The sequence below is a fragment of the Ctenopharyngodon idella genome, chromosome 18 (genome assembly GCF_019924925.1).
Source record: "Ctenopharyngodon idella isolate HZGC_01 chromosome 18, HZGC01, whole genome shotgun sequence".
Lineage (NCBI taxonomy): Eukaryota > Metazoa > Chordata > Actinopteri > Cypriniformes > Xenocyprididae > Ctenopharyngodon > Ctenopharyngodon idella.
Genome location: NC_067237.1, coordinates 645,895 through 672,486, shown reverse-complemented (window position 1 = coordinate 672,486; position 26,592 = coordinate 645,895). Strand labels below are relative to the sequence as shown.

The window sequence follows — 26,592 nt, the reverse complement described above, 5'->3', positions numbered from 1 at the left end:
GAATTGATTGGATGGTTGTGGTTTGCTATTGGTGGATCTCATGTGAGTGACAGGTTGCCCCGCCCTCATCATCAGAGAAGAGATGCTGCAAGAGGGAGGAGAAGATATTCTGATTCAAGATTACCAGAAACATGAATTTAACACAATAATCTGCAATACTCCATAAACTAAGGTCCTGTGGTCCTGTCAGAAAGCCCAAAACCGCTTTAAACTCATCAAGCTAGATTATCTTAACCAGCTTGACTAATTTGGAAGACAAGTTATCCACTTTAGGCTTGTCTTTCAGCAAAAGTAGGTGACTTCTTCTGTTTGTGAGTTTAACTTTATATGCGCTGCACCTTTTCTGGATCATATCTGACACTGCCAGCGTTTGCACCGTCTAAACATGTTGTTTTTAGGCTTTGATGGAGCATTTCTGTGTTTGTTTTCACCGCTCACCGTCTTTTTGCCAGGGTGTTTTGATAAAGACTTTGTTGCCGTTGACAGACGAGACAGCTTAGCGTTCTGCGCTGAGACTCAGATGTTTTCCGGTCTAGTTTTATACCTAAAAGAGATAACGTGTGCTGTACAGTTTCAGCTGGGTTCCTCATTTACACATAAACTCATATTCTGTAAGCCAACAGGTCATCGTGTCTTCTGTTCAGTCGAGTGTGTCTTTGCCATATTCATGTGGTTTTCCACAAGATGTTGCCTCGTACTCTTCAGGGTTCAGAGTTATAAATTATACATCAAGAGGCGATCAAAGACAATTAATAGGCGACTGGCCGCTTGACTCGGCCCTCTTAACCTCTCAAGCGCTGCGTTTCCTGAATAAATAATCGCAGCGCTCTGTGTCGAGTCTCAATATTGCCTCAGAACACTGTGGAAACTGAACTCTCATAGACGGCAATTCAACACAAAAGCTGCTGCGCTCGCCATGCAGCGATAGCATCATCTGATGGTTCGACAGCACTGCCGGTTTCCTATTAGTGTGCCGGGAAAGATAGGAGACTTAGAACAGATGGAAGCAGAGGGGAAAACAGAGCAGGTGTAATTCAAATGAAAGTTTTCCAGTCAGACAGAGATTGAGTGCCGGTTCGGGAGAGCTTTATTCTGTACATCTCTTTGTCTTATCGCTGTAATGCACCGCAGCTCTCTGCCGTTATCAGTAAACAGTGGCAGTGTACAAAATAGTGCTTATGTTTGTCCTGACCTGAATCTAGGAGTCGCTTTGCTAATCTCACTGTGTCGAGCCTTTGGACTCGAAGGCAAACACACTTTTCTACCGGGGCGGTTTTCTGCAAGCCAAGCTGTTGTGCCTGCTCTAAAAAATAATGTTTGGATGAGAAAAGAATCAACAGTATAAAAATAAAACTATGAAACATTGTCCATGTAAAGAAGAGATTGTTGAATAAAGTCGTGATTTTTGTTTTGTTTTTGCACACAAAAGTATTCTCGTCTCTTCATAACATTAAGGTTGAACCACTGCAGTCACATGACTGTTTTAACGATGTCTTTAGTACCTTTCTGGACCTTGAAAGTGTTGATTATATTGCTGTCTATGGACGAGTCATATACCTCTCAGATTTCATCAAAAATATCTTAATTTGTGTTCTGAAGATGAACGAAGGTCTTACGGGTGTGGAACGACATGAGGGTGAGTAATTAATGACAGAAATTTAATTTTTGGGTGAACTAACCCTTTAATGCCAGTCAACAAACTAGTCCGAATAGGTCAACAAGGTTGAAAACAGATGGACTCCAGCAAGTTAGTTCTTAGTGACCACTCAACTCAGTTCTATTAAAGCAGTGAACTGGAACTAGAAACACAGAGAGAGGACTTTGAGTTTGTCTCATTTCAGAAGTCGACACACACACACACACAAACACACACACACACACACACACACACACACACACACACACAAACACATACATGTAGAAGCTGCTCTTCACACACTATCACTTGCTTCTCGAAAAGTCAGTGAAAGTTCATTCGGCTCTTTCCTGCCATCATTTACCGCAAACTGCCACATGCCGTCATGCATCTTTATTAAAGAAAGACGATAACAAAGTCTCTGAGCTCCCATGTCATGGCAGGTATGTCAAACTCCCTGACACGGTTTTAAGAGGCTGGCCTATTTTCCTCTGCTCCAGCTCCTCAGTACATTTCATTTTCTCTGCGTTATTTCACAGAACTGAGAGACCCAAATAGAATAGCGAGCTTTCATCCCCAGCTCCGCTTTTCAATTATCCTCCCTCGAGCCAGCCGAAAGAGCTCCGGAGCTTATGTAATAACCTTCTGAAGGAAGGTAAAGGCAGAGGAGGAGAGGAGGAAAAAAGAGAAGGCTAGGAGGGAACAATGGACACAAAATATTGAGCACGGCCAGCAATGTGGGCTCCTCGAGCAAGATATTGTACATGAGTGGCCTCTCTATCTTTAACACACACACACACACCAGACATGATGCTGTCCAGTGTTTTCAGCACTAGTGTAATCGAACTGGCTGTAAAAAAAAAAGATATCTAATAGATCAGGGTGGCAAAAGGAGACTGAACACCCCTAAAGCAGAGAAAATACTAGCAGAAATTTTTAACTTTTTAACTACAAATGTTCGCCTTGGTCCAGCTCTGCAAAGCACAATTATGAGACGGTTGAGTTCACGATTAAGCTATTCCTTTAAGCTCAATCGATAGCACTTGTGGCATAACGTTTATTAGCACAGAAATTAATTCAACTTGACCCTCTTTTGCTTTAAAAAAAACAAAGAAATGTGTGTTACAGTGGGGCCTTTACAATTAAAGTAAATGGAGCCAATCCATAAAGGTTAAATTCTCATCATTTCAATAGTATAGATCCAGGACCTAAATAGGGGTGTGCAATATTGAAGGAAAATAATAGCTCAATATTAAGTGGGATATTGCCATTAAATCTCACTCTCAAAGTGTATATTTATTTGGTTTTTGCGAAGTGAGTGACATGCTCAATGTCAGCTCACACATCGTTAAAACAATTACAATAATATAGCTGCGAGCAGCAATTAAATGGCCGAGCACAACAGAAGCAAATGTCATAGTAGATTATGGCAGCAACAGACAAAGTCCCACCACTGTGTGACCTCAGAGTGCCCCCATACATAAGCGTGTCAAATTTGGTGAAAATATCTCTTTTCGTTTAGGAGTTATAGATATTTATATGTATGAACACATAAAAAAATTACCCACAGCTGACTTTGATTGCATTTTTGACATTTGACCATTAGCATAAAATCAACAATCTATGTTTACGACGGTGATTTCGTCACGATCGGACTAGATAAGATATTCCAAGATATTCCCGAATGTTGTTTAAATGCTAAATCAGAACGTTGCACTAACCATTAGGCAAAACCTATCATGTTTGGTATCGTTGGACCCGGCAAGGATTCAGGAATCCAACGAGATGAAAATAAGTCAACCACATCCAAAATTATAAGCATGTAAATCTTTTTATTTCACCACTAGGTGGCGCTGGTCCAAAACTTCTCAGACTCCTTCAGGGCATTGTGCCAATAACCCATACAGAGTTTTGTAATGATACGTTCATGCGTTCATCAAATACAGGACAAAATTCAAAATGGTCGACGCCCAAAATGGCTGATATGGGAAAATTGGATATCATTCGACTCAGCATGATGCCCCGAATCTAACGAGACCACTTTTATGACCACTTTTTTGGACAAACCGTTCAGAAGTTATGAGCAAAAATAGCCATTTTTCGTATCTCCGGACCAGTAGGGGACGCTGTGCCGAAACGCAGCATGTAACCTCACGCTTGTGATGATATGGACAAAGTTTGGTCTGAATACGATAAAGCGGTGAGGAGATAGAGCCTTAATCTATTTTCACAAGCACTATGTAAAATTCATTTGCACGTTTTTCGAAAACAGTCTGACAAATTAACTTGAATTCCACAACTTTTTGCTTGCATGGTCTGAAGATGATCTGGTTCAATTTTTATGAAAATCATAGCAACAGCCTAGGAGGAGTTCGAAAAAATAGTTTTTTCGGAGAATTCAAAATGACGGAAAGGTTCCTGCAAGCGGTTCTATGGGTTGCCATATACTTCCAGAGAGGAAGAAGAAGAAGAAAAAGAAGAAGAATGCCAACAGATGCAATAGGTGCCTACACACCTTCAGTGCTTGGCCCCTAATTATTGTAGAAGACAAATATTGCACACTCCAGACATAAATGTGATGAAATCGCTTATTAACATCTTCTTTGTAAAGTTTTTTTTATAAAGTTATTCAGTATAAGTCAAAATTAGTTTTGTTGTAGCAATCAACATCATGCCATGATGAGTTCACCTAACCCTGATGTGTTCTTGACAGCTAGACAGATCACAAACAGCAGATCCATCTGCATCCAGGGTCTTTTAAGTGCGATTTCAAACTGGGACCGGATGAGTAGGAGACTGCCGATGCAAATATAGGACAACACTGTCTCTGGAGAGAGGGAAGGGTTGGGCTCAGAACAAAAGAAAGCAGCAAACTCCAGCGGGCACACAGAGTATGAATTTGGTTTTGAATAAATGACAGCAGACTGGGCTGAAAAATGGATCAGACAGGCTGGTCAGCGAGCGGGAGTTCTGGGACAAATCCGACATGACTTCAGTGAATTCACAGAGGAGTGCCCACGTCCCACCGAGACCCAATTACTCACAATGAAACTGCAATCATGCATTGGGTGCCTCAGAAATGGACTGTGGGCCTTCACACAACAGTTTCCTGAGCCTGTGGAGATAATGTCGGATCTAAGAGAAGGCTGGAGCTCAAGAGAAATAATGCTGCCAGGTTGCATACTAATAAAAAGCTCCTTTGTGTGTTATCCAACAAGCAAGGAGGATAAATGTTGTTTGGCCACCAGACACAGGTGATCCAATTTGAGATTTCCATATAACGTCTGACCATCTGACTGCACATGATGCATTACAATCAAAACTATGTGCACAGGCTGAAAACTGTCTAACTTTATGCAAATACATGCTACTTTTGTAGAATTGGGTTATGATGAGTAAAGTCATCAATGATTATTTACACTATTCAACCCTACAGCCTTGGGCAAGCCATATTATGTTCCCTCCAAAAGTATTAGCAGTCATTTGTTTTATATGGCTAGCTAAATATTGGTTATTAATTAATCCCAACATGATCAATATGCAGAGAGTAAATGCTGTTGCACTCTTTTACTGGAGACAACCAACAAAAACGCCACAGACCAGTATGGACAAACAAAACTAAATGACAGTTCATTACACCTGCCACTAGGGGGCGAATTTGCTACATTCCTTTCCGGAGGTCACCAAAATTAAATGTCACTTCAGTGTGGTTAGCCACATGCTGTATATATGTATGCAAATATATATTTTAGTGTTCACCAGCCATGTTTTTAAACTTGATGAACGGGCCCAGGACAGAACCTTGGGGTACACCACAGAAAGGAAGGGGAGAGTCATTGTTTTAACCGCTCATTTACTGTTCTCTAACATTTAGCTAAACTGGTTTAAAGTTTACCAGCAACACTAAAACCTTGACCTGTTAATGATCAGCAACCCAAGACACAGAAACAAAATTGCAAGACGTCATTTTGTACATGACACACACAATGAGGTGGAAATGAGAAGCCATTACAATGCCTGCGGGAACGATTTTCAACCTCTAAGCACATCGCAGTTGATTGCCAACAGCACTCTGCATAATTACTCCCTTTCTAATAAATGAAATATGTCCCTTGCACAATCTCTCTTGGTCTATGATGGAACTAACTGTGGTTTCTGAATATGCAAAGCAAGTTTGTGAGTGATTAATGCATGGGAAATGCTCTGATGTCCCAATACTGAATACATTTCAAATTCTTTAGTACGGAATTTAAGAACAATAGCAATAATATGACACACACAGACATGTGATGGTATCATAATAATTGCTGAAATTAAAAAATCTGAATAGCTGTTTCTGAATGGCTATTTTTTATGCAGCATACATTGTGTAGTAAATTTGAACTAGCCTAGCTGATGGAAAAGGAGCTAATGTGTACTCAAAAAATAAGTAAGTAAATAAAATAAAAATCTAAAACCATTCAGATAATAAGATAGCTAGAATTATTCACTCTATTTTGAAGTGTCCACAATAACAACACCATGCATGTTCATTATGGCTTCATAATACTTTATGCTGGCATATATCGAGACACATTCACGTACTTAAACTCTCACTGCATTAACTATATTCCCATATGTTAGCCCAACAAACATAACTCAGGTTCAGGTAAATACATAAAAATGTAAAAATCCTACCGTGTAAGCACATTATCAACAAAATCAAACATCAGCAAGGTGCTTATGTCCTCCTTTTTAAGGTGGCTTTGTTATTTTATTTATTTACACTCTCTCGGGAGCAGTGCTGACTCAGGATGAGGGGTCATTGTAATTCTAATGGCTCTTCTTTAAGCAAAATGCCAACACAGGGGAACGGCACACTTGGGACAGTTAAAGACAAGTCTTTAGTGCTTTATACGCAGCCACAGGGTGGTTAGAGCTCCGAGGCAGAGGGTCCCTATAGACTATTCCATAAAGCCCCTATATAGACACCAGCACTACAGCAACAATTATACAGATTCTTCTTCATGCCTGTTCCAAAATATACAGACAGCCAGGTTAGCATAAGACACGTTTAAAAAAATAAAATGAATAAAAAAATAAAAAATAAAATAATAGTAATTATTATTATTATTATTACTACATAAATTAATGTATTTATAGTAAATGAGCATTATATCAGCCATTTTCCACCCATGTAGATATCTGCTACTGAAAACCCTGCTTCAGTTGACCATTAATAATTATTAATAAATGTAACAATCAATTCAATATAGGTATTGATTATTGCTTCTGCCACTGGTTTGCTTTTGTCACTTGTACCTAAACAAGATTTCTGACCTGAATTTCCGTGATATCCCTGACTATGTGCACAAAGAAGAAACCATATCAAACCATAACCAAACCATATCAAGGTATCGAAGAGAAATAACAAATGAATGCATGATAAACATTTCTATAAACACACACACAACAAGTATGTCATGAGTTATCTTTGTTTTGTCATTGTGGGTGTACAGATCCGTCTGAATCATGACAGTGATGGAGAGGACGGGCGATTACTTCATCCCGCCGCTGCCCTGCCTTTATGAGGCAAACCTGGCTCAGAGTCAGGCTCTTCCAGGACGGATGCAGTAATAGCATTTCCAAAAGCAAATAAAAGAGGAAGCTCATCCATCTACCCATTCCCCCTCTCTCTCTCTCGTGTAATCGCATTAGACGAGGGGCTTTTACCACCACCTGCTCAATGCAATAAAGCAGACGTCAATGCTCTCTGCACTCCGTCTCCCTTTCAGTCACTCTGCTCAAGTTCACATTGAACAGGCATGCAATGCACACACACACACACACACACACACACACTTACAGCATTCTAGCAGTGCTAGACTACAACTAACCACTATACAACCAAACAAACTTAACTTTAACGCTATTTAAGAACAAGTGGCGTACCGCAAATCTCAAGCGGCTCTCCTGCGAACTATGATCCGGGTTTCTGCACACATGTCATGATGTCATATGATGATTTGATGTGAAGATACAGATATAAATGGCTCATAAGACCATAAGGTGACATTGAACTAAATTACACTTTCCTAAAAAAGAGGAAACACCTTATTCTGTCATACTGCCATTTAGTCAGTGTATCTGTTTTCATGTCAGTTTTACACGGTGTAGATTTTAATGCAGCTGAACCAGAGTTGGGAGAACTGAATATTTTTCTGGTGATATAATTGAAGCAACACTGTGAATATGGGAAAGATGTCCGAGGTTTAAGGTTTATGTATTGTTCAATTGGTGGATATGAACTAAATGATTCTTTCTTGTGTTTATCTGTTAAAAAAAAATGTGTAGAAAACATGCCTTGATTATTTGTTTAATTATTATTATCATTTACAAATTTCAGTTCTGAATCATTCTGAATCTGTGGCTACAAATGTATATTTTTGGTCAAAATGAGGGCTCACTTGATTTTTAAAAAATGCATAAATATTCAAATTAATTTATTCCTGTGATCAAAGCTGAATTTAAATGGTAATGAATCAATTTCCACAGAAATCTGAAGCAGCATGACTGTTTTCAACATTGATAATAATCATAAATGTTTCTTGAGTAGCAAATCATCATATCAGAATGATTTCTGAAGGATCATGTGACACTGAAGACTGGAGTAATGATGCTGAAAATTCAGCTTTGATCACAGGAATAAATTACACTTTACTATATATTCACATAGAACACAGCTGATTTACATTAGAACAAATATTTCACAATTTTTACTGTATTGTTTGATCAAATAAATGCAGCCTTGGTGAGCAGAAGAGACTTATTTTAAAAATATGAATATATTAATATAAAAAAATAGCTCTGCTCACTGTCCTGGCTCAACACAGGCTGGTCAGACAGCGGGCCAAAAGTGTGGGTGGAGGTGACTGATCAGAGACGGTGCCCACACAAGGCCTCAATCTGTTTAGAGCAGACCAGCTGTTCCCAGAACAGCCTGTGACACAGTGAAAGCCGCTCTGCCATTGTAGGCCACAACGTGAAACATAACCCTTCGCTCGACGGCAAACTGGAGCTTCCATTGAGAGAAGCAGCAGAATCTTGTACTTCGGCCAAATGTGCTTCTCTCATGGAGTTCCATGGAAAATATAGACGGGAACAACTTGGTGACCATATGCTTGTGCCGTGCACGTGGAAACCCCGAGACCTGAGCTCCCACAATGCAACACGGCAGGAAACTGCAATCCCATAGTGACCCCATCCAAAGTCCCCTGGGAAGTGTTGATGGAGTTCCTTTCCTGCCAATAAACCTGACGCCGGACGACACCGCCGGACGCTGAAGAATCAGAAACTGAATCATGAGAATCAGTTTTATTAAGACTTAATATAAATACAAGATTAATCTATGTACATCTGATCTAAATGAATTCTCTTAAATCTTCTTCGATTTTATGCTCTTGATTTTATTTTTTGTCTTTCAATTCTCGACAGCGCTGATTCATCACACCGCTATTAGTAATCCCAGTGACAAATGGCTCTCTCAGGTGAGCGTTACGCCAGAGGTGATAAATCTTGCTGTAATATAATTAAATTTCCCCTGTGTGACTCTCAATTATGTAACAAGGAGCCTCTGGTCTTCATAGAGGAGCCGCTTAAGGCTTTAATGAAGACGTGTTTGAATTCTGGAGGAGATGACGAGACTTTCAATCCACTGACTTTGTAAGTCACGGCTGTAAAAGTTTATTTCAAGAAGCAGCAGAGCTCTTGAGTGTGTGTGAGTGTGTCAGAGGACGGTCATGCTTCACAAACATGAATGTAATGGAACTATACTGTATCTTTAGACGGTATATTTTCTCTTGCAGTATAACGCAGAGCGCTGGTAAACGAATGATGCAGTGTCTCCAAACATAATGCATTGCATCAAAATATTTTACTACATTATATTTATAAATGTTGGTAATTTAAATGAAATAAAGTATTATTTTGAATAAATATTTCTTTGTAAACCTGCATGACACTGTATAATAGCTTACAATGTTTCAGCGCAGATCAGACATTATCTAAGTATCTTCTAAATGTTTTAGTAGCTTCAGGCATTGCTTCTCCTTTGGCATCACCTCAAACACATACAGCACCTGTGAATATTATTTAATGAGCCTGAGCTGACATGAACTGACAATAAACAGCTGTGTTTTTATTAACTCATCTTAACAGATTAATAAACACTGTAACAAATGTACTGATCATTTTTACTATTAAATAATGTTAATCTTGTTGTTAAAATAAATAAATAAATAAATAAATAACTTTTTGGTTTGGTGGTATTTTGAAATAAAATAAATATTTACTGAAATAAATATATATATATATATATATATATATATATATATATATATATATATATTTTGTTTCAGCTATTTGCCACAGCAACATTTATTATTTTCAGTTACTTACAATAACTAAAACTAGACATTTTAAAAAAAATACTAATAGAAATTAAAAAAAACTTCAACCGCTGTGATATTTATGTCGAGTCTTCTATTGTTTCAATCCTCCAGGAGCCTGTGACTGTAAACCTGACAACCAACCAAACACACACACACACACACACTGTATATAATATTATATATATATATATATATATATATATATATATATATATATATATATATATATATATACACACACACACACACACACACACACACACACACACACAGAAGTGACTCACCTGCTGAAATGGAAAACCTTAAACATTCCCTGTGGTGAACGGGACAGGGTTAATATTTAACCTGCAGAAGCATTTCTTGAAACACTAAAAATGCTGGGTTAAAAACAACCCAAGTTAGGTTGAAAATGGACAAACCCAGAGAATAAGTTGTTTTAACCCAGTGGTTGGGTTAAATATTTGCCAAACCTGCTGGGTAGTTTTATTTAACTCAACTATTGTTTAAAAATAACTATATGGCTGGCTTAAAATGAACCCAAAATAGGTTGGAAAAAAAAAAAAAAAAAAAAAAAAAAGTGAACATTTATTAATAAGCAATTCAATAAATGTTTAATTGATTAATTATTATTCATTATAAATGTTAATTTATTAAACACATTAATAAATGTTCATTTCCAACATAATTTGGGTTCATTTTAAGCAAGAAATACAGTAATTTTTAAAAAATAGTTGAGTTAAATAAAACTACCCAGCAGGTTTGGCAAACATTTAACCCAACAGCTGGGTTAAAACAACTTATTCTCTGGATTTGTCCATTTTCAACCCAACTTGTGTTGTTTTTAACCCAGAGTTTTTTAAAGTGAAAGATGTTTTTAACTGGGTGTCAGACTGAATTGTGATATTTTGTAAATGTTAACAGTTATTTAAAAAGGTCTAGGTCTAATTTGGGTAAATTGTTAGTTTCACAATGTCCCTAAAATAAATAAAAAAAAGCTTTGTTTGGGCTTCTACAGTATTAAACATTATAAACTGGATAATTTCAGGCCTGGACACTGATCGGTCAACACAGCGTCCCTGATCTCTGGGTCTATCTGAGTCATTTATGACGATGTAACATTCTGAATAATGCAACAATGCATAAAAAATGTGAAAGAATTCATGATAACTTCAACGCCCTTGAATATTCTCTCAAAGACAAACACAAACCAAACAATCTCTTCAGTTTGTCATTCTTTCCTTAGACAATTCAAATGTTTTTTCTTGCCTCACATAGCCTGAGAGTGGGAGATAAGTGCAAATAAAAACCAGAGCAAGATCAACAGAGCAATAAATCAATAGAGTTTCTATTTTAAAGCAGCTATCGGTGCTGAGGAGGTCTTCTGCTATCGTGAAGAAGAACCAGACCAGACACAGACTGGCAGAAATCCTCTTCCAGACGCACTAGGGTCAGATTCCCACATTCAGACTGACTAACAATGCTCAGTGACATTTCCAGATTGGCTTCATCACACAGGAGCCTAATGGAGACACTTTACCCAGGAGCGACTCCAGACCAAAACCATCCCGTAAATCACACAAACCTGAAAATCAATACGCTCAGTCAATTACACAGACACAGCCAATCTGGAGCTGGGCGACCCATCACTCGGACAGTCAAATCATACAGCACTCATCCCATTAGATATATATGGCACATATTACATTAATAGCACATCAATACTTAATCAGGACACCTTTGTCTCTCAGTCACAGAAAAATGTTGACGTGCCATTAATTCCCAACAAAACCTTTGATTCAACAAATTCAAATACTCCTGTAAGGTCAAAGATGTGGTCCTCCTGACGGCACTAATGCAGATTTCAGCTCATGCGTCAAAAACAAAACAACACATAAAAAGCCCAAAACAAAACCGAACAAATGTAGGGCCCTGTGATTTCCAAGAAAACGCAGCCGGAATTGCGGAATCTATTGTATAACGTGGAATGTCACAGAATTTGTCAAATTTTGTTTTACCGTTTAATTTGAGAAAAACTATCATCATATCATAAACACAAACTCAAAGGTCTTTACAGCAACCTGTCAAAATAAAAGTTCAGTTTAACTTGAAGAAATTGTGACAGAAATATATTACTGTTGTACAGTAGAATTTAGCTGTGTCTCAATGTAATAATAAATCTAACACTAATAATAATAATGAATTATTATTAAAACTATTTTAAGGAATAATCACAATTTTTCTTCCTGTTTGACAAAAAAAAAAGTTTGTTTAATTTCATATGATTAAAGATTAATTAAATTAATGTTTTATGCCTTCACTTGATTACCAGAAAAATTAAAATACACAACACAGAATTTCAGAAAAACAAAAACAAAACATTTCATTGAAATTAATTTAAAAAATATTAATAAATGTTGTTGTTTTATTATTAATTCAATTAATTAGACATGCTTTTTGATTATTAAAATTTAATTATACCATTAAAACGGAATCAAGAAAACTTAAAAAAAAATAATAAAAAACACAGAATTTGGTAAAAATAAAAAAAAAATTGAGAAAAAAAAAAATAATAATAAAATAATAATAATAATAATAATAATAAATATATTATTAAATAATAATAAAACATTTTATAGGGCCTTAAAAAAATTAATTTTTGTTAAACTTTTAATATATTGTTGTTAAATTGTACAAGTTTCATGATTTCAAATAATTAGACATGCTTTTTAATTACTAAAATTTAATTTAACCATTATAATGGAGTAAAAAAAAAAATTAAAACAGGAAAAAAAAAAAACGAATTTGGGAAAAAATAAAATGGATTTCATAAGGCCCTACAAATGCCAACCAAACACATAGCAATAGACAAAAAACACATTGAAACAAAAAAAAAAACTATAAAAACTAGACCAAAGCCAAAAAAAAGAAAAAAGCATAGAACAAAGAACAATAAGTCGCACTTTCTTACTGACTCAAGTTTTTGTTCTTTTTTGCATTTCTCGTCTGCTCTTGCGCACTAATCTAGCTTACACTTGAAACTTGGCATCATGTGCTTCAAAAAATATTGTTGACGAATGATTAAGCTTGCAGTGCTCCTCATTTGTAAGTCGCTTTGAATAGAAGCATCTGCTAAATGAATAAATGAATAATATTCTGCTCGGTCTAAATAAGACACAAGACATGATTTGAAGTATTATTCACCAGTAGCGGTACAGAGGGAGAGTTACACACAGTCCAAGTGTAATTCTTTGGCTTAGGATGTTGTTTACACCCTTAACCCCGAGCATGACCTATAGTAAGAGCGCTGCTCATTAAACAAACTGCACTAAACCTCTCGCAGGAGTCCCTGATCAGGCCTGTGACGTGTTGCCATGGTGAGGCAGCGCTGCACTGATTACAGCAGAGAGCGGGAGACGTCATGTGACTGATAAGAGCTTGTGTAAACAGCGCCGGACAATCGGACACTCACACAGGCTTGTAACAAACACCAGTATCGACCGTACCGACGTCAACCACTGAGAATGTGGCCTTGCATAACATATTTTTTTTCCTAAACATAATCTGGGCCCTAGGTTTCATTTTCATTTTCCATGAAATTCTATTTTATTTTTTCTGCTTTCAATTTTAATTTATTTTTCTGGATTCTGTTTAAATTACATTATAATAATTTTTTTTTTTTTTTAAATAGGGCCTTAATGAAATGTTTTATGTTTTCTGAACTTTTATTTTGGCGGGTTACGGTGAAGAGCCGTGAGTTTGTGTGTGTATCTGCCGATAGTTTTCTGAACTTTTATTTTGGCGGGTTACGGTGAAGAGCTTTGAGTTTGTGTGTGTATCTGCCGATAGTTTTCTGAACTTTTATTTTGGCGGGTTGTGGCCATTTTTATGACTGGATTCTGTGATTCTGTCCACTTTTTCCGCATCACAGAAATCATAGGGCCCTTCATAATATCTGCAGAATTCCAGTTCACAGTAAAAGAAAATGTGCAGCCCATTTTATTTTAGAAGGGAGGGAGTGAATGAATAAATATATTAACAGATAAATGGAGGAACTAATGAGCAAGCGAAGCCCTACGGGAGGACATTACAGAAACATTCAGACACCCACACAACTAATTACTCTGAATTCAACACATTTACCAAGGTTGTTGTTTCACCGCTGTGACAGTAACGGTCCCTTCAGAGAGATTCAGAGTGTGTTTATTTGAGAGGACTGGAAATGAAGCCAGGTGTGCTCATGAGACCTAATACAGGTCAGCAAAGACCCTGCCATGTAAATGTTTCGATTCAGATGGAAAAATTGCTCCATTTTCCTGGGAGTCTGAATTTAAGCGCCAGAGCCTCGAGACACAATGAAGGTCAGCGCTGAATAAATGCCATGTGTAAATGGGTGTGGGAGGAAAACAGCACAGAAACTTTGAAAAGGACGACAGGCCATAAAGATCGCAGCACATCACAGCAGCCGTGAAGACCTGAGACACAACTCTGTTAATAAAGAGAATAAACTGATCGCTCTTAGACTAATAGTACTGCAGTGTGTGTGTGTGTGTGTGTGTGTGTGTGTGTGTGTGTGTGTGTGTGTGTGTGTGTGTGTGTCTGAGCATTACTCACAAAACACATTCTGTTCTCTCTGAACACATAAGTTATTACCCAAACACATTATGGCAATGTCACGTCAGAGCAACACAGTGTCCAAAAGTCTGAGACCAGATTGATTCACATCAACCTTCCATATAAATTCACTCAAAATGTTTATTTTAATGAAAGAATTTAAAATTTTAATCAGCTAAGATGCATGACATTGATCAAAAGTGACAGTAAAGACATTTATAATGTTCCAAAAGATTCTATTTCAAATAAATGCTGTTCTTTTGAACTTTCTATTCATTAAAGAATCCTGAAAAATAAAATGTATCACAGTTTCCACACAAATCTGAACTGTTTTCAACATTGATAATAATCATAAATGTTTCTTGATCATCAAATCATCATATCAGAATGATTTCTGAAGGATCATGTGACACTGAAGACTGGAGTAATGATGCTGAAAATTCAGCTTTGATCACAGGAATAAATTACACTTTACTATATATTCACATAGAAAACAGCTGATTTACACTGGAATAATTTTTCACAATTTTTACTGTATTTTTGATTTTTGATAAATGTAGCCTTGAAGAGCAGAAGAAACTTTCTAAAACATTTTAAAAACAGACCCAAACTTTTGAACAGTAAAGTAATTTGTAAATGGGGGGAAATTCATTAAAATTGAAAACAACAACATCATTTTTACTATAGTCTCAGACTTTGGGACCCCATTCTCTCTTACGGATTTTTCCATCATAAACAGACATAAAAAGATGAAAATGAAAATGAACATACTCTCTAAACAGCAGCTTGGACAGCTTAAACCAGCTAGACCATTAAAGCAGCTCAGGCTGGTTAAGTGTGTAAGCTGGGTTTCATTTACATCTACTCCGTGTCACACATTTGAGTTTATGTTACTCACAAAGAATGTGTTAAATTTGCTATAAAACTCAACTAAACCAGTCCTTTATTTTCAAACGGTCTGCGCTGATTCTTCATCTGGACTGATTAGACAGGTCTGCATTAAGATTAAAGTGGATGCAGGTTTATTGATCAGTGAAGGTCCAGCAGTGACGGTCAGATCCGAGCGTCGACTATAACGTGCTGAAGCAGTGACCTTACAGAGCCGAGAGCTCAGCATCCACAGCCTCACTTCTAACAGTGTTGGAGAGTAACAGCTAACAGGGAACGTTCTGGCACGGTTCTCTCAATGTTTTGAACAAACGTAACATCAATAGAACTTTCGTTCAGAGTTATCTGGTCTTAATAATGTCCTAAAACGTTAGCACAAAAACATTGTTTATACATCATTCATGGAACAATTTTTTCCATATGTTCTCTGAACAAAAAACAAAATGTCCATTTTTTAAAATGTATTAAAAACGTTTTTTCTTGGTTATGCAAACGTTAAGGTAACATTCCATTTTATCATTCTTCAAACGTTATGCGAATGTTAATTTTGAATGTTCTCTGAACGTTCTGAAACAAGTAGAAACATTTAAATAATGTTCCCTTAACGTTCACATAACCAAGAAAAAAAAAACGTTTTTAAAACATTTTTAAATGCTAAAAGACCAGCTCAGGTCTTTAACTGATTTAACTACTCGCCCAGTCTGATGAACTGGCAAGTGTCCAAAATGCCAATTACAGAATCAAAACCGACAGGATTAATCAAGTTAACCCCCATACGCTGGTTTGAAATGTTTATTTGTTCAGCAGATTAGTGTTACACAGAACTGGAAAGTATGATTCACTTTACTGCAGTGATTCATTTGGATGGCACAATCATCGAACACAAAAACATTCACTATGTTCCCAGAAGTCATTTTTCTTGTAGTATGCAAGACAGATACTGCTTTTAATTCATGTTTTCAAATCAGTCATGGAAAATATGGTGTTTTTGAATGTCACATATGGCATAATTTTGTGTTTATGATTTGATGTCACACTAATTGAGATCTTCATTGCTTTAAATTAAACAAACGTTCATCTTAAAAAAGAGAATGTACTTATAAATACAGGAGCTTTAAATGTAGTGACTAGTGAGCTACTTTTAAAGTACTTTTAGTTTTCAAAATGGTAGTTTGATTGTACAAACTACTCATTTCATGTAGTCTCCAGCACTTGTTTCTAACCCTTGTTCTTACACTTTCACAACAGAACTGAAGGGATCTGGCATTTGCCGTCCTGAAAGTCTCAACATGAAATTAATCTCTAAAATCAGAGGAAACACAATTAGCTGGATGATTTGACTGGACAGCGTCTCTGAAATTGACACAAAGCCCCTCGTCCTCCTGCTTCCCCGCATCCGTTCTCTCGTTACTCTACGGATGACTGGATTGATAAGGTCAGATGAAGGCCTGCGTCAGGCTGCTACTGACCGTAAACTTTCACCCATTTCAGAGGACTAAGAGAAGGAAGGAAACGGGGAAAGGAGGAGGACAGGAAGGAAGGAAATTAAATTATGTTCTTCAAAAAAGGGCCTGGAAACTGTGCAGACTCACTCTAGAGTCAACATGACAGATATTAATAGAGTCATTAAGATCTAACTGGACTGACACTCACAGAAACACTCAAACCAGGAGGGAATCAGAACCTGCTCACAGCAGACTGCACTGCTTACGTGAGTCTTCAGCATCATGATATCTGTCTGCAGCATGTGTGCTCTTCATAGACACTGGTACTGGGCTGGCAGAGAGAAGTGATGATCACTTTCTATGAAGATTCGATACATAATGTATAATAAATGCACCCATAATGTCTGGAATCCTCCATTATCTTTTTATAAATAATTGTGACCACAATATACATTTTATATTGCTTGCCTACTCACTGATACTTATCAGAAAAAAAAAAAATGTGGGAAAAAATTGAAAAACACTGGGCAAACGCAACATAACGCAACATCGCAACGTAACAACGTAACGTAACGTAACATATAACGTAACAATGTAACGTAACGTAACGTAACATGGCGCAATACAATGCAACATAACACAATGCAACATAATATAACACAATGCAACATAACATAACGCAACGTAACAACGTAACAACATAACGCAACGCAACGCAACGTAACGTAACGTAACGTAACATAACATAACATAACATAACGCAACGCAACGTAACAACGCAACATCGCAACGTAACAACATAATGTAACAACGTAACGTAACATAACGTAACATAATGCAACGTAACAACGCAACATCGCAACGTGACAACATAACAATGTAACAACGTAACGTAACATAACGTAACATAACGCAACGTAACATAACACAACACAACATAACGGACCATAACGCGACATAACAAAACAATGCAACATAATGCAACAACGCACTGTAACATAACGCGCCGTAACATAAAATAACACAATGTAACATAACGCAACATTGCAACGTAACAACATAACAACAACGTAACATAACATAACACAACATAACATAACGCAACATCGCAACGTAACAACATAACAACAACGTAACATAATGCAACATAACAACATGACACAACATAAAACAATGCAACATAACGTAAAGTAACATAACGTAACAATGTAACAAAAAATAAATGAAATGATGAAATGAAAAATGAAATAATAAATAAATAAATAAATAAATAAAGCAGAGGAAGGCTAAATAGGTTCATATCAGCCAATGGGGACGTGGGCTAAAAGTTTGGTCTCTTCCAGATCCAGTGTCCAACACAGTCAGCATCTCTTTGAGCTCATGCGGTTGTTACATTAAGGGAGCAATACATCACTCAATGAGTGGGAGGACTGATACTGACCTACTGCTGCGGACACTTAATAGCCATCATCTACAGACACTCACTTACGCCTACTATCCGCTCTAACCGCCCAACTGATCGCACACCGGCAGACGCATCCTCCAGGAATGTCAGTGTTAACACTTCCATGCACCACGGCACAAAGGAAGTGTGTCATCACTCCCAAATACTTTCACCGCTAACTAAACAGAGAATTACATAAGCAGCTCATCTCTGAGCGCTGTCTGTACACGTCTCCTGGTCTACTGAGCTTCCCGGCCCTCGCTGAACGTGCTTATGGGTCTTGGAATATTACTGAACATGCAGCAGCTCGTCTGAGAGCACAACGCAAAAACTCCGTTTTTGGAAACTGCATGGGAAAGGGAGAAAGAGAAAGACTTTTTTATGTGTGTGTGTGGTGGGGGGGAATGAGAAGGCATGAGTGAGTGGATTAATAAAAGCTCTCTGACAGAGGCACTCATCTGGAGGGCACAGGACACACAGGAGAACACACTCACTCTCCTCTCATTACAACACAGAAGAACGTTTACAGATCTTATATAAAACTTTTATATAAAAATGATGATTCCAGCATCATGCTGTTGTCCCTCTATAAAGCCACTGGCAAGATACAGTTCTTAAATTTTACTGACCCAATTTTTTTTTTTTTTTTTCTTTTACTTTTTGGCTTTTGCCTTTATTGGACAGATCCAGCAGAGAGGGATGGGGAATACCGGCACAGATCATTCAGCTGCTGCACCTCAAGGAAACTTTAAAGTCGCATGAAATGAAAATTCGACATTTCTATTTTCCAAGTGCATGATATTGATCTTATTGTGAATTATTCATCTGTGCATGTCTCATTTTTTTTTTAAATGTTTTTATCAAAATGTCATAACTGGATCTTCTGGTGAAATAATTTAGTCCACTTAAACCCCGCCCCTTTCACCATCAGATCTGCTTCTATCCAATCACCAACTGATCCATAGAACCAAGTCCCGCCCTACATTTTTCTTGTTTAATAATCTGTTTCAAGAAAAGATCTGTCACTATTTCATCACAACTTTAAACATACATACAGGATGAAAAATGGTTACAGCCTAAAACACGGAAATGTTTTTGAAAATTGATTTAGAATTGCCTAGAAAGATAGTTTTGTAATGGGGAAAATGTATGGAAACGCAAATATAAATTAGAACATCATAAATAATGATGGATTATGTTGTTCCCATTGATCCTCCCTGTTTTATAAAATAAATGTTATTTTCAATTTATATATATATATATATATATATATATATATATATATATATATATATATATATATATATATATATATATATATATTAGTTTCCACTGATCCTCCCTGTTTTGTAAAATACATTTAATTTTGTAAAATAAAATTAACCTGATATATATATATATAAAGTGTTATAATATAATAATATAAATATAATATAAAATATAAAATTTAAAATATATATAAAATATAAAAGTAATAATAAGATATTTATATATTTGTGTCATATATATAGTTGTATAAAATAAATAAAATATGGATGAAAGAGCTAAGATGAAATACCAGTTACATGCTGGATACTCTGGTGGACAATATGCATTGAATATGCTTTTCCAATTAAAAAAATAAAAGTAGGCATATATAAACGTACACTGACACAAAGGAGACTGAAGACACAATCTCACATACTCCACTAAACCAAAGTGGTGAAATATTGGGGGAGTGAGAGAGAAATCCTGAGTCAGCAGACGCTGTGAAAACTGCAGCTCAGTGTGAGAATTTTCACTGAGGAGGAGACTTGAACCGATGGAGTCGACCAATCACAGGCCTGAGACTGAAGCACCATCATTCTTCTGAAATCTGCTCTCTGCATCATCAATTCACCAGAGGCAAACATAAATACTACATGATAGGCCACACGACCTCCAGTCAACTTCACTTCCAGCCCCTTCGCCCTCCTTTCTTCATCTATTTCCGTCTTTCACACATTGAATGTGTGTGTGTGTGTGTGTGTGTGTGTGTTTTCGTGTAATGACCATGATGAGCATTTGTTTGCGTAACACAGGGGACCTTGGGGATTGTGGGAAAGTTCTCACATGGCAAACGAGCCACAGAGATGTACGAGTATCACTGCGCACGAACACACACTCTTGCGTTCGGGCTGGCAGGTCGCAACAGCACTGCCTTCCTGCAGCTTCAGACAAGTTTAAACTCATACAGCAGCCTCAGTGAAAGTGTCTGTATTAGTTTTGTGTGTCTGCATGAGCGACAGAAAGAGAAAGGAAGGAAAAATACACGAGAAATTGCTCACTTCCTTTGATAGCAAGATATTCCACTTATTACACAATATGTAAGGAAACGGCCACCCTTTTCTAAACACACACACACACATTAACATGATGCAAGTGTGAGTGTGTGCGCACATGTAACACACTAGAGAAGAGCTCGAGAGAAACAGCTACACATTCCACACAATCCACAGAGAAGACAACCACACACACACACACACACACACACACACACACACACACACACACAGGCATACATCACCAGGACAGACATTTATAGATGAATCTCATGAAGCCTGTCAAGAATACATCTTGCTTATATTTACCCTGTTTTTATATATGAGAGTAAGAGATTTTTAATGTGCAATTTTGAGAATACTTTCATCACAACTGAGCACAATCCAAATAAATATTTAAATATTTGTTATACAGCCTTTCAATCACAGATTTTACATAAATAAATATGAATGAACGTATATATTGTATCCAGACATTAGGATTACACAATCTCTGGTAATAGTTAGACAAAACGAAAAACATCCAGATACTTTAGAGAAAAGATAAACTGAAGGGAATAAGCACAATTTTCATGCAAGTACAAAATCAAATCAATCAAACTTTTCAAAAAAATAAATAAATAAATAAATGAATGAATATGGACATCAATTAGACATTGAAGTAATGAGCCAATAAAATGCCAGTTTTATCTCCCCTTCTGTTTAGAAAGCTACGAAGTGTGTCCAAGATACATTTATTTATTAATTTAGTTTCCCCTATGTGTTCAGTGACAGGACAGATGGCTCTGATGAAAAGATGAATAGATGAAAACGAGGAAGAGGAAGAAGTCCAAATGAAGAAAAGCCCAGCTGTCCTGTCCTGACGTGTTATGAAACATCAACCTGGGAAATTGCGATTTACGAGACGTCAGCTCCTCCGGCTCTGTTTAAATACAGTTGGAAGAGAACAAACTAGTTTTTGTGACGCAAAAGTCAAACAAACAAGAGCTACAATGATTCTAGTGTTCGAGAGAATGATTAAACTGTGCGGTCATCTCTACAAACTGAGAGAACGAGACAGAAGCTGAAATGATTTAAAATACTGCAGGGTCCTCGAACCATCATACACTAAATCTTGTTCTCGCACCTTCAAATGTTGCACATCAGTTGAATAAATGATTTATGGTTATCTACAGTCGCAAATACTTCTGCAGTGTCTCAGTCTGACCTTGAGAAACACTGTTTATCCTGCATCTGCATGGTTCGTTTGCGGAGTAATTTGGTTTGTTCATCTCGGCTAACAGCAGCAGAACGCAGTGAATCAATGACAGATTGCCTCTCCATTGTTCCAGCCACGCTGAGTGGAGGAACACAGCGACTTCCTCTTCAAAGCCCATTACAGCGTTCAGACGGCGGACAGAGTCCGTGTGCATACTGTTGTGCTCGTGTACGTGACCACATGACCACAGCGCCTGACATATGCAGATTGCACTGTATTTACTGGACTCCAGACAGCTCACATATGGCTGCCGTCTTCATTCAGACAGGTGAGATGATTTTCTTTGAGCACTACTCCGCTCATGCAGGGATAATTGATGCCACAGACCCATGAATTTCATCTAAACAGAAGCACCGAGCAGCTGCTTCGCACCACATAAAGAAAGCCATCGCAATCTGCAGGATCTAATTGATTGTTGTTTTTCTGTTTACAGCATTAAACAGAAAATGAAATACAAAAAGAGGAAATTAGACACCACATTTCCAAGGACGACTTCTAATGGAAGCCATGTTTAACAGAAAGAGTCTGACTTGTGAGATGGATTACCAAGCGTAAATTGAGCGAGATCCCATGAGTCTAGTGCACACACATTTAAACAGGCCCAGATGCATTATCATGCTTCATTATATTCTCCCAGAAGCCACTTCAGAGTTCACAATCATCAAGCCGCACAACACAAAAGATGGTACTGGAAAAAAAACACTGTCATCTTACCAGCCATCATCTTCTGAGCTTCGTACGGCTCCATGTAGCCGTCGTTCTCCGTTGGCTTTTCTGCGACCGTCTGCGTGCCGCCCGCCTGGTCCGCCGCGTCAAAGGGGTCGGCATAGTCCTCTAGGATGATGAGCTGAGCAATGCAAGAGAAAACTTCATTTAAATTAGGGCTGTCTATCAATTAAAATCATTAAATCAAACTGATTGCATCATAGAAAAAATAAATTATTCCAATAAGTCAAAATTCCAATCGCATGTACACTACCAGTGTTTTAAAGTTTGAAAGAGTCTCTTCTGCTCACCAAGGCTGCATTTATTTGATCAAAAATACAGTAAAAATGTGAAATATTATTATAATGTAAATCAGCTGTTTTCTATGTGAATATATAGTAAAGTGTAATTTATTCCTGTGATCAAAGCTGAATTTTCAGCATCATTACTCCAGTCTTCAGTGTCACATGTTCCTTCAGAAATCATTCTAATATGATGATTTGCTGCTCAAGAAACATTTTTTTTTATTATTCATGTTGAAAACAGTTGTGATTTCTGTGGAAACTGTGATTCACTAGCATGGGGTAAGCGATTTAAATGTATATCAATTAAAAGATAGCTCTTTAATTCAGAAGTGTAAGTGAGTCTGGTTTACTCTGCGAGAAGTAAATCAGAGGATGAGAACAAAGTCTTATTCGCTCACTTTCATTAATTTATTTCTATCCCACTGTTCCTCTCTCTGCAGGGACGAGACTCAAAGGACACATATAGACGGAGACTGTGGTGAAAGGCACAGAAGGTAGCCGAACACTCTCTTCAGTCACACGTACAGTAATTATAATTTCACACACAAATACTCTCAAAGACTAGTCTTGTGTAGCCTAGCTTTTCTATCAACAAAGTCTGGCCCATTCTGCATCTTACTTTGGCCAAGAACCACTCCTTAATAATGCAGATAATTTTACTGGCTTGTACTGAGAACAAACATATTTTTTTTGTCTTTATGTGACGTCTAGGAGTGGATTTATCTAAAATGGTAAAATAGATCAGAATTCAATGCACAGAAGTTTCCGTCCAAGACAGAGAAAAAATAAATAAATAGCAGTATACTTTCTAATTTACAATTCCTCACTTCTCGCTTCTCGATTCTATTACTTCACAAATATACCAGAAAGACAAAGATGAATTGTACAATTTTGCTTTTAAATTCTAGGGGTAATGAATGAATCTCTGAGATTCATTCAATGTTCTTATAGTCACAAATTTGATTCATGCTTGGTAGATGATATTTTGTATAAGTTAGAAACTGCCGTCTGCTTTGCTTAAGGTGACCAAGTCCTATCTGTAGGACATGAACTTTTCTGTCAGTTTTGGGAGTTTGTCTTCCTCTTAAGCAACTTTAAACTGTGGTGTCCCACAGGGCCCAGTCCTAGGTCCTATTTTATTTTCACTGCATGTGTGTCCTTTGGGCTCAGTTTTCTGCAAACACAAATTTTCTTTTCATCGTATCAATGCTAATGACCTATAGTTGTCAAACCACTCCACCGGTTGAACATATCATCATCTTCCCTCCACAATGCCTTCACATTGGCCTATTACTGCGGTATAATCCATGTCATATTCATGTGCAATATGTATGAGGCAGTCAGTGAAGGGATTGTGGGTGGTTTGTGGGTGTGCCGTCTGAAGCCGAGACAGACAAAGAGAATCAACAGAAAAGAAGCATAAACTGTTCCTCTCTGTTCACACAACATTGCAAAAATACAGCCTTTGGCACACAGACATGTTTAATTGCAGGCCTGTTATTTTTGTAAAGGGTATTTCACACGCATGATGGTAATTAGACGCACATGACCAGCGCTCTGAGATTCATTCATTACCCCTAGACTGTTTGTCATATTGGAATTTAGTCTCCTGACATCAGAAAGCTGTAATCAATGACTCAGTGCTTCAAAATACACCATTTCAAGGGAGGATGTGACAAAACAAAAGCTCCTGTACAAGGAAGTGTTGTGCTGGAATACCAGTCATCCAATGGAGCGTGAACTACCAGCAATACAAAGATGCGGCCCATGCAGTCATGCAATTCTGCAATGTTAATGCCAACTCTTGTTCTGGAAACTGTGATATTATATCCTTTCACAAAGTTGTTCATTATTAATAAAAAATATGAATGAATAATTCAATTTAGTATAATGGCAACACTATCTGCGGTGTGAAATTAAACATGCCGGTGATTTTGCCCACAGCAAGAAGAAAAGAGTTCAGTGAGATTGTGCCATCTGCTGCGCTGGTCCCTGGCAGAGGTTTGGACTTTGAATTCGGACAAGTCTCTTTATTCCTTTGGGGCAGAACGTCCACCACATGAGGAGGAGCAAAACAACCGCAGCACAAGCTGGTTCACTCTGTACGCAATCTACACAAACGCCATTCATCTTGCATATTTAACATTCTTTGTAGAAGGTCAGTGTGTGTTTTGGAAATGAATATCTGTAATTGTTCTCTATGGCTTGTGGTCAAAAGAAAGACAAGAGCATTACCATAACTGGACAACTACAAATAGACCTCAGCCACACACAGAAAGGAAACCACAATGTCCCAGTCACAACGTTTTGATTCATGTTTATTAGATGATATTTCGGATAAAGTTAGAAACTACCACATCACAGGGTCTGCTTTGCTTAAGTTAACCAAGTTCTATCTGAAGGACAGAACCTTTTCCGACAGATTTGAAAATTTGTCTTCATCTCCAGCAACTTTAAACTGCGGTATACCACAGGGCTCCGTTCTAGGTCCTACAGTCTTTTATTTTCACTGTGTCCTTTAGGCACAGTTTTCTTTATTTTTAATCAACTCTATGCTAATGACTCACAGTTGTCAAACCACTCAAACAGGTAAATATATAATCATCTAATCTACACTATTACTGCCTGGAAGAGGTTAAATGTTGGTTGGTGAGAAGCCTGCGTGATGACGATAAGAGTTATAATGTTATCTGGCCCTTCTAGGTCAACCAATGAGATTTGCAAATGATCAACTTCCATTTTGATTAATGCATCTCACCATGTAAAAACAGCATAATATTCTTGCTTTTTTCCCTTGTCCTTTACAACTGTAATTCTTTCTCTATATGGGAATCTCTCAGTACCATCTGTCCTGCCAGAAACTCTTCCAGAATGCAGCTGCCACTCTTCTGACAGACAACAAGAATGAGGATAATATTACACCAACCTTGGATTTTCTCCATTGGCTTCTTTTCCAGTACGCAATTGAGTTTAAGGTGCTACTGTTTTGTTTTTAAGCATTTGCATGGCTTACCACCATGATGAATGGCTGATTGTTTTCATGCCTCTGAGATATTCTAGTCAATTGCCACTGCAAAACCAGGTGAAATGGGTTGTACACACAATTACAAAACAAATACACCACTATCAGCAGCAAAAAGAACTGAACAAATAATAATTTTCAAACAATTTTCTCAAAAACAATGATAAAACCACTTAAATTAGGCCGGTCAAGCAAACAAAGCTCCACACATCCAAAGTGTTTATAATGACTTCCAAAAGTCGACCTACAAATGGCTTACTTATTACTGTTTCTTCACATGAGAGTGGCAAAGGAAGAAGTATTTTAACATTAAACACGGAGAAGAAGAAAAAAGTCTACATAACCTAAGACCCACAATTAGGATTTTAAAATGAAGTTTGCTGGAAACCCTGCATTTTTCTAAGTTTAAGGTATGAGGGGGCTGTAGCGCAGCAGAACAGAGAGGCCATCATCATCTCTCTGTGTAATTACAGGCTATTCCTCAGTGTGCTGTGGGATTGAGAGAGGGGACGAGGCCCAGCATGAACATAAACTCCAGTTTATTTTCCT

General features: G+C 37.4%; 1 protein-coding gene across 4 annotated transcripts in view; it reads right to left on the bottom strand.

The window, feature by feature from the left end:
* Positions 1-26,592, bottom strand: part of zgc:158464 (uncharacterized protein LOC791139 homolog) — a 116,089-nt gene that overhangs the window by 68,136 nt on the left and 21,361 nt on the right. For all 4 annotated transcript variants that reach the window (XM_051869645.1, XM_051869644.1, XM_051869643.1 and 1 more), the window contains exon 2: positions 22,726-22,858. In XM_051869645.1, coding sequence (XP_051725605.1) covers positions 22,726-22,858 — 133 coding nt within the window. The remainder of the gene's footprint in view (positions 1-22,725; positions 22,859-26,592) is intronic.